This window comes from Rhamphochromis longiceps, linkage group LG14, assembly GCF_057381845.1.
Source record: "Rhamphochromis longiceps isolate RC_006_pf linkage group LG14, R_longiceps_female_GT1.1, whole genome shotgun sequence".
Classification (NCBI taxonomy): domain Eukaryota; kingdom Metazoa; phylum Chordata; class Actinopteri; order Cichliformes; family Cichlidae; genus Rhamphochromis; species Rhamphochromis longiceps.
Window position 1 is genome coordinate 6,744,889 of NC_140570.1, and position 12,050 is coordinate 6,756,938.

At 42.9% G+C, this 12,050-nt stretch overlaps 2 protein-coding genes across 2 annotated transcripts; one reads left to right on the forward strand and one right to left on the reverse strand.

Moving 5' to 3' along the window:
* Positions 1-1,723: 1,723 nt before the first annotated feature.
* On the forward strand, positions 1,724-4,366 carry LOC146653478 (ceramide synthase-like). The gene is made up of 5 exons (XM_085381021.1): positions 1,724-1,976; positions 2,393-2,476; positions 2,574-2,793; positions 2,865-2,960; positions 3,465-4,366. The coding sequence occupies exons 1-5, from the start codon at positions 1,855-1,857 to the stop codon at positions 3,738-3,740; spliced, it is 798 nt and encodes a 265-aa protein (XP_085237147.1). The 5' UTR covers positions 1,724-1,854; the 3' UTR covers positions 3,741-4,366.
* gemin4 (gem (nuclear organelle) associated protein 4) lies at positions 4,135-11,800 on the reverse strand. The gene is made up of 6 exons (XM_085381019.1): positions 11,589-11,800; positions 9,005-10,993; positions 7,383-7,539; positions 7,011-7,275; positions 4,996-5,685; positions 4,135-4,791 (listed from the first exon to the last, which is right to left on the reverse strand). Exons 1-6 carry the CDS (start codon positions 11,596-11,598, stop codon positions 4,558-4,560), a joined length of 3,345 nt encoding a protein of 1,114 aa, XP_085237145.1. The 5' UTR covers positions 11,599-11,800; the 3' UTR covers positions 4,135-4,557.
* Positions 11,801-12,050: the final 250 nt, after the last annotated feature.

The window sequence follows — 12,050 nt, forward strand, 5'->3', positions numbered from 1 at the left end:
TTTGATTTCAAAAATGGCATTGTATTATAGGTCACAGTCACAGTCTGGTTCTGCAGTTGAGTATCCTCCAACTGCTGAGAGTTTAGTCTAGTTTATCTATACAGTGCCAAATCACAATAACAGTCACTTCAAGGCGCTTTATAATACATACAGAGAAAAACCCAACAATCATAAGGGGTATGAGCAAACACTTTGGCGAAAGTGGAAAGGAAAAACTCCCTTTCAACAGAAAGAAACCTCTGGGAGAACCAGGCTCAGGGAGGGGCGGCCATCTGCCGTGAACGGTTGGGGTGAGAGGAGGAACACAGAATAGAAGACATGCTATGGATGAGAGCCAGAGATTACTAAAAAGTTTTAAAACTTTGTACAACTATTAAAACATAGTGAGTGAGATAGATGACTGAAGAAGAAATACTCAATGCATCATGGGAATCCCCCAGCAGCCTATGCCTATTGCAGCATAACTAAGGGAGGATTCAGAGTCACCTGATCCAGCCCAAACTATATGCTTTAGCAAAAAGGAAAGTTTTAAGCCTAATCTTAAAAGTAGAGATAGTGTCTGTCTCCTGAATCCAAACTGGAAGCTGGTTCCACAGAAGAGGGGCCTGAAAACTGAAGGCTCTGCGGCCACGCGGTCAAACATAATCAACACAACTGGAAATAATGCTTGATGTAGGAGATTAGCAAGTTGCCAGTTTGCACTATTTCTAAGCTTTAGGTCAAAGACTGCTGCCCCGAGGTCACAAAGAAACTCCAAACCATTGTTGCAGCAGTTCTCTGGGCACTTATTGGGCACTTAATTTGAAGTATGTAGCTTTCATTAGCTACATGCTTTCATTTTAATTGGCAAGAGGAAATCAAGAAGATCATTAACTGAATCTTCTGTCAAATCTGTTAAATTAATACTCAGAATTTTGCTGACTTTTCATTAAAATATGGTTTTAAATAAGCTTTTCTTCCCTTGGAAGTTATATTTCTGTCAGCATCTTTGCTGGTACAGGATTCTTCTGTACTGTAGGTTCCAGTCCAGGGTCCTTTCAGTACCATGTCTCTCTCTGTTATAATGCCTCTGGAGAAAGGCTGGAGCCGCCTTGCATTCCTGCTCTGTGAGAACCAAGCACACTTTCCTGCTTGCTGCCTGTAAATATATGACACGCTGGTTCTACTATATGTTGGTATCGCAGACTGCATACTGGAAACTGTTTAAGCCCCTGTGTTTTATTTCATTTGTAATTTTTCAATGAGTAATTTAATCTAAATGGACATGAATCCATAATATTGTTAAACGAAGACTTATCTTAGACTGGACTGACATGTCCCGTTATTGGTAAGTCACTGTCATTACGACATTTTCTTATAATTTTATTAAAACATAGAATTTCCTAAAACTTTCTCTTTAAAAAATAAATACATAATATAATCCTGTAGTACTGAATCACCATTACCTTCCCACGTGCATTTCTTTTTCAATGAAAAATGTGAAAAGGACATTATAAAAATAATAATACAAGTACAGATGGGTAGTATTTTTTAATAATTTTAAATATCATTAGCTTTTAAATATTATACATATTTCAATCACCAAAGAAGAGAAGAAACGTATTGAAACAGATTCGAATAAAGTAGACTGAGAAATTCAAAGGTAGTTTAAAGTCAAGGATTTCTATTGGTTTAAAGCTCTTCTCCTACAGCCAATCATAGCCCTCTAAATAAAGGTTGACGGAAGTTCAACAAACCATCAGAGAAGCTAGTTGCCGTTAGCTTACTGAAATACGATGGTGTCCCTACGGCAGGTGTTGGTATGTAGACTGTGTTAAAACGGTTACGGGGACCAGGAGGAGGCCGGCTAACATAATGCTTTCTGCTCTGGTCTGTGGCGCTCTGGTGTTCCCTGGACTTTTCTGCAGCTCCAGAAAAGTCCTTAAATCCACTTTCACACAGTGGAGCGACGCTGACGTGGTTTGTGTCAGTGAGAGGTCAGCATCCACACGGGTCACCTCATCAGACTACGTTAACACAAACGCCAGTTTAATGTTGTGTTGTTTATCTGTCTCGTTACACACACTGCGGAGATTTGCTTCCTTTGTCACATTACTAACAGGAAAGAGCAGCTAAATTCGGCACATATATAACAAACCATAGAGGCGTTTTTGACGTAAGGAATCCTCTGATTCCCGTTAAATATAAGCTTGACTTAGATTTTAGAATTTGACATAATAATTTGGTTATGTGTTTGTAGGATATGTGCCGAAGGCACCACATTACACGCCTGTGAGGGTTTGAATATTCATTGCGTGTGCAGTGGGGACTATTAAAAAGCCAGACAACAAATAAACGTGCATGTATTCCAGTGCAGTTCTGTCTACCCAAACCGTTGCTTTGCTTACTTTAGGCTGGTTTCTGCCATACATGCTTCTCTGGCTACTGCAGCTGGAGTCACAGTCATGACATCCTGCAGGGACGTCATGGCTGACAGGTTAGTGTTTCATAGTTTGTTGCACATGAAGACATGAGTTATCATTAGATTGTCAGTTTGTTAGTTCAGTGAAAGTGTTTCCTGTCTCTCTTCACAGTCACTGGCTGGTGAACGCGTTTGTATTGTTTGGAGTGCCCTACATGGTCTTTGACATCTATGCCATGTATCTGAGCCACTACCATACTCAGAAGCTCAAAGGTCATTCCAGCTCATACAGCGGCCACTCTCTTCAGACAGTGAAGGCTTTTCTCATCAAGGACTCCATGTTGGTTCTTCATCATATGGCCTTGCTTCTCATTTTCATGCCCATCACTCTGGTGAGAACACTGAGGAGTCTCTTCCGCTTTGTGTGTTCAGGCTGACTTGCCACTAAATGTTTGATTTGCAGTTCTTCAGAAGAGGACTGGGGGACTTCTTCATCGGCTGCCTGTTCATCACAGAGTTCAGCACTCCTTTTGTCTCCATTGGAAAGATTCTCATCCAGGTAATGCATGGGATTTACCTTTAGAGGAAGGCTGACATCAAGAAATCCCACTAGTGGCAAGAAAAGGTCTGCTTAAAGGACAGCACAGAGGCGTCGATCTTGGCAGCACAGGAACAGGACCTAAGCTCCCGATCCATAGATCGAGGAGTCTCCCACAGCTGACAGGACCAGAGTGGCAGACTGTACAAAGACACCAGAGACTAGCCAAAACATATGGGTGTGAAAATCTGTCACACTAACAATTTCAGATCATCAAGCAAATTTACTGTTAGAGAAAGATAATTGATTTAAATACAAAATGCAGTTTTTAATGATGAACCTACCTGGTCCTGTGTTTTTATTGTGGGACCGTGTGCAGGGTTTATAATGGTCATGTACAAAAGATTGTGTTGTAGTACGACAAATGGCATAAATTCTTATCATGTTTGCATAAAAGTGTTTTGTGTTACGCACATGGATGTATTAGGGAAGTCCCCTCACCATCTTTCTGTGTTTCATATCCAGCTGGGTCTCGACAACACCAGACTCCACAGGATCAACGGCATCATTGTCTTGCTCAGCTTCTTCACATGTCGGATCCTGCTCTTCCCCTTCATGTATTGGATGTATGGCCGGCAATTTGGGATTCCTCTGCACAGAGTGGTCTTTCACCTGCCACTGCAATGCAACGTGGGTAACCTAGTGCTCCTGGCTCCACAGATCTACTGGTTTATACTTCTGTTGAGGAAAGCCAACAGACTGTACCTGAGGCAGAGGAAGGGGCTGGCCCGCAAAGACTGAAGACTCCATGATTTTCAAAAAAAACAAACAACACAAAACCCTCAGATTATTGCTACAGTTAATGAAAAAATAAGTTTATTATTTTCATAATAAACTTAAGTCAGATTTAACAGGAGAGAGTTGTTTAACTGTGACTCTATCACATAGTCTGTCAGCAGTGCTGTTTTCCTTTTGTCTGTTCAGCTTTTATATGTTAGAGCCTCAACAATGTTACCCAACTACACAGAATCTGTTTGTATAAATTAAAGTCACTTTAATGAATATAGGATGAAATAATAACACACTGATGATGACTGAGTGCCCCTGGTGTACAGTACACACATTTAGCTTACGTTTTCATGCTGTCTACAATGTTAATGCAAATAAGAATAACTGCTCAACGTGTTGCAAAATATGATTTTAAGTTTGGTTTTTAATTCACAGAGAGTTCAAGCTTGTTACTTCTTAACTTGAGTTCAGTGTGACAGATTTCCTCCTTATTTCCATCTCCATGCTTTCATTCTTGCACCCTACATGAGTAGTTTTGTGTCCTGCCCTCACATACAGCAGGTCCGTGTCTCATTATATTAAAAATATATTTTCTATGACATCACATAGAGCCAAGAATAAAAAAATAAAGAAAACTATTTAGAGTCGTCTCCAGCCTGAGCTTCTGGCTCACAGGGATAACTTGTACATACACTGACATCATTAGCGGATTATTAGAGAGGTGCTCATATTAAACATGACCTTAACATTACACTGTTGTTAATCAGCAGGCATATTCAGGATTGAGTTTTTGGAAACTCAAAGTGCTCAGTGGGAAACAGCAGATAGATCAGTGTGTGCATAATGCTGCTGAGGACACGAGCTGAGCAATTTTCTGCTGCAGCACAGCCTTCATCTCCAGGTTCTCCAAGTTGTCTGAGATGGTAGAGAAGAAGTGGCGGGTGTTGTCGCACTCCAGTGGGGTGCAGCTGTTTGGGAAGGCGGCCATAATGGCCTCGTACTGACTGAGGATCTCCAGACTAGAGAGGAACAGAGGCTCACATTGGCCTCCTGGCATCATCACCTGAAGGGAAGACACATTTCACCAGTGAGCCTGTAGTCCTGACTCAGGAAAAGAACACACCGAGAGAACTTTGTAGCAGTCAAATACAATGGCATATAACACATGCTGATCCAAGTGCATTACTAAATTTGAGCAAACATGCTGCTTGGTTATAAGAGGAAAAAATTAGCCAATCAGAGACAGAATGGTGTAAAGAAGTCGTACCTGGACGTGCTGAACATGGCAGAAGAGCTGGCTCAGAACAAAAAGAACTTCCTGGCTTGGAGCAGTCTCCTTCTGTGAATCCTTTGATATCAGAGGAGTGTCTCTGGCTTCTTTGGACTTTGGACATATGAGAGTTGGATTTGAGTCTGTGGTTGCTGGCGTTTTAGGAGGAGTTGAAGCAGAAGCAGTAAAAGCACCAGATGAAGGAAGAGGCAGTTTGGCTCGTAGTGAATTCATCATGTCCCTCACAGCGTGGGCGTATAACCTGCCTACGTGTGCCCAGCCATTCGCCGACAGCCAGTCAGAGCAGCTGGAGCCGCAGAGTAGCTGCAGGACTCGAAGCAGGAGGACTGACAGGCGGAGTTCACATGAAAACTTCCTCAGGTCCAGTAGGGGCAGAAAGTCCACGTACTCCAGAGAGAAAGGCACGTGAAGGCGGCTGGATGTGATCAGCTCACGGAGGCCTCTCAGCAGCCTGCTCCACTGGGAGACGGAGCACCAGGGCAGCATCTGAGTCAGAGCCACTAGCAGGCCTTTGCTGAACATGCTGACGTGGTCAGGTTTGTGCTGGTCCAGAGTGAGACAGGACAGCATGGTGCTCTGCAGAGAGTCAGATATGGAGCAACACTCCATCCAGGCTAAAAGACCTGTGCCCAAACCGTACGAGGGAAGGTCCACACCCAACCATTCCTACAGGACAGACATAGTGTTCAATGCAAACAGAGCAAAAACAATCAGCTCTAGAGAAACCACACAAATAACAGTATCACATATTTTTTTTCTCAAAAAGTGAGCCTGTGAGCCAGATTTCAATGTTAAAATGCCCAAATTTACAGCATTAAAAATTTGGTTTACAGCCTGCTACAAAAATGGCTTAAAGGTCTACAGGCTGAGCAGCATCTGCTGATTGAAAGCCTAAAACTTGTACATTACGGTGGCCCGCAGAGGTCAAAGAACACCAGCAAATAGAAAAATCATTAAAAAAATGGAAGTGTTTTTGTGGACATAATAACAGATGGCTGTTTAACAGCTAATAGCAAACATGTACAGTATCTACAGTTTTATATGAATCTTGTGTTATCCTGCATCGTCTTCTCTGACGAGTCCTCTTCTTTTAAGCATGTCTCAGTGTGATCGTGTGCATGTTTTGGTTCTGGTCACTTCTCTAGCCGGTCCATCACATTATTGTGTCCTGATTAACACTTCAGTTGTGGTTTGTGTGCTTTTACGCGTTTTTCTATTTTCTGTTTTTTAAAAAAAAGTTTCAGTTAATTTGACCTTTCAGGGCTTTCGAGTTTTGATTTATCTGATCACAGAACAGTTTGGATCTATCGATCCATTTATGAGCTTTGCCTCAGAGAAGACGGCAGTGTTTCTGGATCATATTCACAAACAGTGATTTCTGGAAGCGTTCCTGATTTCTATGATGGAATCATGGCTGTTTTTTTTTTAATCCATTGCTTTCTGAGGGCCTGTCCTCTGCCACAGAGATTTCTCCAGATGCTTTGAACTTTTTTGAAGTTATGTACCAGAGATGATGAGATACTCAAAATCTTTGCGATTACATTTCTTTGCAGACTGGTATATCTCTGCCCATCTTTTACTTCTGAGAAACACTGCCTCTCAAAGATGCTCTTTGTACTCTGTATTGTTACTGACTTGCTTCCAGTTAACCCAATTAGTTATCAGCCACTTGTTTTAGTAACACTGACTTTTCCAGTCTTTTAAGGCCTTGTCTTAAAGTTCTGCCTCCAAATTGAAAAGGAGATTTTTTTTCTTCTTCTTCTTTTTTTTTTTTTTTAAAAAAAAGGTACATTTTCTCAGTTTAAACATTTGACACGTTGAGTGTTGTACTTTGAATAAAATGAGGGTTTAAGATGTTTGCAAATAAATTCATTCTGTTTTATTTATGTTTTACCCAGACCTGGGTTTGCATTTTCACAGATTGGATGTTGATACTTGACACTGTTCTTCAAAGAAATTCAGGAGTAGGCGGGTTCCGCAGTAGGACATACCTGTTCAGGTAGATCACACACAGCAAGTAGAGAGGAGGGCACTTCATTTTTAAAGTGCTCCCCCCACACAGGGTTCAGCAGGAACTGAACCGTCCAGTCCAGCTCTTCCATCTTGTTGTGGAGCCAGAACAGCGCTCGGGACCAGCTGCTGGGGGCCGCTGCCACCTCCGCACCCACCACCTGCCCCAGAGTGGTCAGCACTGACAACAGCAGCTCCTTCATATCCATGGACCAGATGTGGTGGTCTGGTGGTTGCTCCCAACATCTAGGAGGGATCAGGTGGGTTTAAGTTGAAATCAAATGATGTTAAACGCTATAAAGGTTTAACAGCTCAGAAATAAAAAAGTGGAAAGCTTTACTTATGATACAAACCTGAGAGTCTGGTTGTGTAGCTGGGCCAGCATGTAGAGGAGGGGGAAAGGAGAGCAGTCGAACACCCAGTGAGGAGTGGTGGCTGCTTCCTGCACGTCCACAGACAAAGCAGTCTGAAGAAGCTGGATACTCAGCTCTGCATCCACAGAACAGTGAGCTGGCAGAACCACAGAATAACTATCAGTGACAAATAATTTACTTTACATCCCAATGCATTTATGTGACAGCCTTGGGTTATAGGTAGATTAGCCAAATGTAACTTAAAATGAATCTACAGCTGTGGTCAGAGGTTTCCATCCACTCATGTCAGGTTGATTTGGGTGACTTTTCATGATTTCCTTAACCTGTTTCTTTTCTAGGCTGGAATGCTTGTATAGCATCCATCTGTAATGACTTTAAAAAAAGAAAAAAATAGGGTGCATGTCTGAATGCAAGTTTGAATTTATTTTAGATTTTCTTTGATGCACACAGGGCCAAGATTTAACATACAGGCTCTCATATATACATGCACCTTACTAATATTTGATTAAATGTGCCTTTAACCACACTTTAACCAGATGCTTTTAGTAGTCATCTGCCTTAACTCTGGCTGCTATTTAAACACTCTTATTGGCAGAATTGGTATTTAATTTAAACACATTTCATTTAAATTGGTTGGTCATAGTGCACAACTTTTAAACAGGGTTCAGTTCAGAACTTTAGGAAGGTCATTCCAGATACTTAATGGAGCCAGCTTTCAGCAGCTAGACTCTGTGATCACCAGTTCAAACAACTGTATGTAAGAACAAGTACACTGTAATTGAACCGCTGTTCCAATTTCTGGAAAAGACAAACAGTCAATCTCAGATAAGATGAAAGTGGTTCAGGGACAACCCAGGGACCATCAAGCCTGCCTTTAACTGGAAACTTCTGGAACAGCAGCATCACTGTCCACAGTGAAGAGTTGTTGTTTTTTTTTTTTACATCGCCATGGACCAAGAAGGTGCCGATATAGAAGCCCCTGTTCCAAAATCGACATCTTCACACTTAACTGACACTTGCAGCTGCAGAGGCTTTCAAACCTAAGAATGCTGTACCTGCTGTCAAGCATGGTCGTGGTAGCATCATGCTCTGTGGCTCAAATCAACAGTCAGATGGTTGAAACGTGGATAAAGAAGGCTGACGTTACCGTAACCTTCTGGAATTCCCTTCCTAAAGCCCAGACCTCAACTCTAGTGGTCTATGCCTGGAAACCAATAATTTTGAATAACCTATCAATTCTGCCAAGAATTATGCCAGATGCTTATTGGTAACTACTAAAAGTGTCTGATGAAGATGCAACATGCTACGGTACACTTAACCTTTTCATTTAACATTTAGAATTTTGACCCTGTCAGGATCAGTGAAAATAAATTAAAACCTGTGAATCCAATTCTTGTTTGGGTTTTTTCAAAGTCATCACACATGTATGCTGTACAATCATTCCACCCTGGAAATGTTAAAAGCCCAGACGTGATGGAAGCACCACGTTTACCATGACATTCATATCCATGACGAGTGGATCTAAACTTTTGATCACAACTGTAAAATGCTAATAAAATAGCTAATGTAGGTTGTGGTAAACATAAACATGTGATATTCACCTGTAGCTGAGAGGTTAGGCAGGACAAAGGTTTTCACGACTTCCTGAGGTGACAGAACGCTTTCCCTCTTTCCTTCTCCCTCAGCTGAAGTGACGGGCTCCATGAGCAGACCCAGAAACTTGAGGAACTGTTCTTTTTCAGTTGCTAACAGTGACTTGGTCTGGATCATGTCCTGTAAACACTTGCAAAGTAAACTGCACACCACATTTTTCCTCCCTCCATCTCTTCTTCCCCTCTGCTCTCTGAGTCCTGGCAGCTGTTCCAGGATCTTAGCCATTAGAGAGAAAGCTCCTTTGTTGAAAACAGCCGAATGACAGCAGGACCTCAAAGTGGCTTTGGGGTTCTGAAAGGCCACTCTTGCAACTAGAGAGGCTGCCGTAGTCAGATTGCCCTGTGAAGCTCCCACTGAAGCTCCGCCCGCCCCCTGAATGATGCAGTTGAAGGCCATGTTGAGCTCCTGTTCAAACCCATCAGCTAGAGCAGCAGGTACAGAGCACTCGAAGAACCCCCTGCTGGATAATCTCAGCATGGCAGCCAACGCTTTGTTCTGGTCTTCTAATGTGAGTGTGGAGAAAATACCTGAAGTGATTTTCAGCAGTTTGTGACACTGCCTCACATTAGCGCTCTCACTATGGAGTCTGCTCATTAGGGTGGAGGCGAGGCTCATGAGGGTGCTGTGCTGCCGGAATGCCCCCTGGTTTTTTTCCAGGCAGTCGAGCCAGCGATCCGCACGTTCTGCCCATAATGGCTCGCTGGCAAACAACGCTGCAAAGTCCTCACAGTCTTCCAGGTGATGGGTGATGATGACAGCAGCAACCTCTGCGCTCACTTCAGGGCTGCTCTCTGCGGCAGGGAGGGACAGTGACTTCAGCACACCTCTGAGTGTATCATTCTCTCCTTCAAAGTCGTCACTACCAGCTCCGGGTGCTTCCTCTAGAGAAGCCAGGACCCTCTGGATGCTTTGTTCTAGCTGGAAAGCAGAGTAACTAGGGCTGGAGTGGTCACACTGACTGAGAACACCGCTTTGCCAAAACTGTGCAAGCTCTGTGATAATCCTCAGGGCTTCACTCAGCTTCATCTGCCGCAGATTAAACTGAGAAGGTGTGTGAGAAGCACGCAAGTCTTTCAGAGCTTCCTGAATCATTTCAGGACTCAGCTTCTCCATGTTCTCCTCCCTGGCTCGGAGGATTTTACACAAACAGTCCAACTTCTCTTTAGCTGGAAGCGCCACGTTTTGGTCTATCAGGAAGGTTGTGTAAAGAGCATCGAGGGAAATGGATAAGGCCTGAAAGCAGAGGTCAGGTGAGGATATGTGACCTTTCATGTCTTTGAGTGCGTAAAGAAGAATGTGCAGAATATCTGCTGAATTTGGCGTGTCTAACTTTAACCTCTTTGCAGCCTGAGGGGACAGACTGGAGGACTCAGAGGAGAGGCGAGCAAGCTGGCTGGCAAACATCTTCTCTATGCTCTCTTCTTCTCCAACCTCCTCTTCCACTCTGCCTTTCCACAGCTCCCACCAAACCTCCAGAAGGAGTCGGACATCGTCTTCCCCTATGGGATCGCTCCTCACATGTTCCACCAGCCTTTCCAGCTCAGCACAGATTTGAGCGTGAGGAAGATGCAGGAGGAAACTGGCAAAAACACCCGCAGCTGCTGCTGACTTCACCAGCTCCAGCAGGACGACACGGCTGACCTCAGGGAGGCTGTTTTGGAGAGAGAAGAAAGGGTTCTCCCTCCAAGCAAACTCAACGTTCTCCTCAGCCTCTCTGCACAGCAGCTTCAGCCACACAACACAAACCATCCTCTTTTTCCAGCTCTCAGCTGCTGGGTTGGGACAGTCACTGACTTCATCCTGTCTGCAGATTTCTTTGAGTGCTTCCAGGATCACATGTCCCACCCGGCTCCAGTCTGCTTTCTGAATGGTGGACAGAGATGAGGGGGAACACAGCTTATCAGCCAGGAGGAAAGCTCCCTGAAGCACTGTCGAGTCTGAAAGAACAAGAGAAAAGGCATCAAAACTCAAATTTGCCAGAGGAAATGGATTTTTTTCAAAATTTTTAACTGTCCTCTCGGCTCCTTAAATTAGCCTAAAATGGCAAAGCTGCGCAAAAAACAACACAGTTGATCTTAAGACCAAAAAATGCCACTTTGAAAATGGCTTTTGACTGGAGATAAGCTGAAGTTCAACTCTGGTTCATCTTAAGTTGACAGTGGAAGGAACATGGTCTGAAGCCTGAGCTCAGAGAGGTTACTTATATCTCATTATTTTAAATCGTGATCTTGTATATGAACATCCACACTCTGTAGAATAAGGTATTGGTGTCTATTTTTCAGTTCCACACAGAATGAATACAAGCTATATAAATATATATAGAAAAAAATGTCGCTGCTCTGTCATTCTCACACACATACAGCAGAGCGGTTAGAGAACAGCATTACCTCTTAAACTGCTAAAGCTGATACTGTTTAATTTTGTGGGGGTTGATTATGGCGAAAAATATCTGCACATGCAACATTAACTGTAGCAAAACAGAAATTGTGACTCGTGATTTCTGTATGGGAACGTGAGGAGTGTAACGGTTACCTTTGTTCATTATTAGTGCCAAAGCTGCAGAGTGGACCTGGATGCTGAGAAGCTAGTTTGCTAATTTTAGTTCCAACTATAAGCTGTACCACAGCTCTAATACTTTACATCAGAGTATAATGAAGTAGAGAGCAAACACGATACTACCTCCCAGCAAAGGTTTCTATCAGAGTGACACAAACTTCGTATAAAGCGCTTCCGCTGTTAGCGTCAGCGTGTGCAACCAGAGAGTATTCATGATCAAGAACTCCCACTCTGTGGATTTCCGGTTTCATAGAGGGCGCTCTAAGCATATGGCAGAATGAATAGAGCTCTATTCAGCCCCAGAATGTCATTTTTGTTGGGTAAACAATTTTGGTTATTGTTTTTTGTTTTGTTTTTAAATATTTTCCTTAATAGTTAATAGATGTAGCTTCATTTTCACATTTTTATGGTTTCCAACATTTCGGTGTAATACAAACA

Bases quoted from the DNA above. Each gene is read 5' to 3' on its own strand.
- LOC146653478 (XM_085381021.1), top strand. From the start codon at position 1,855: ATGCTTTCTGCTCTGGTCTGTGGCGCTCTGGTGTTCCCTGGACTTTTC. The intron at 2,477-2,573 runs GTTAGTGTTTCA...CTCTCTTCACAG, and splicing joins AGGGACGTCATGGCTGACAG to TCACTGGCTGGTGAACGCGT. The intron at 2,794-2,864 runs GTGAGAACACTG...TTTGATTTGCAG, and splicing joins TTTTCATGCCCATCACTCTG to TTCTTCAGAAGAGGACTGGG.
- gemin4 (XM_085381019.1), bottom strand. The intron at 7,540-9,004 runs GTGAATATCACA...TGGTTCTGCCAG, and splicing joins GCCTAACCTCTCAGCTACAG to CTCACTGTTCTGTGGATGCA. The intron at 4,792-4,995 runs GTACGACTTCTT...TCTTCCCTTCAG, and splicing joins GCCATGTTCAGCACGTCCAG to GTGATGATGCCAGGAGGCCA.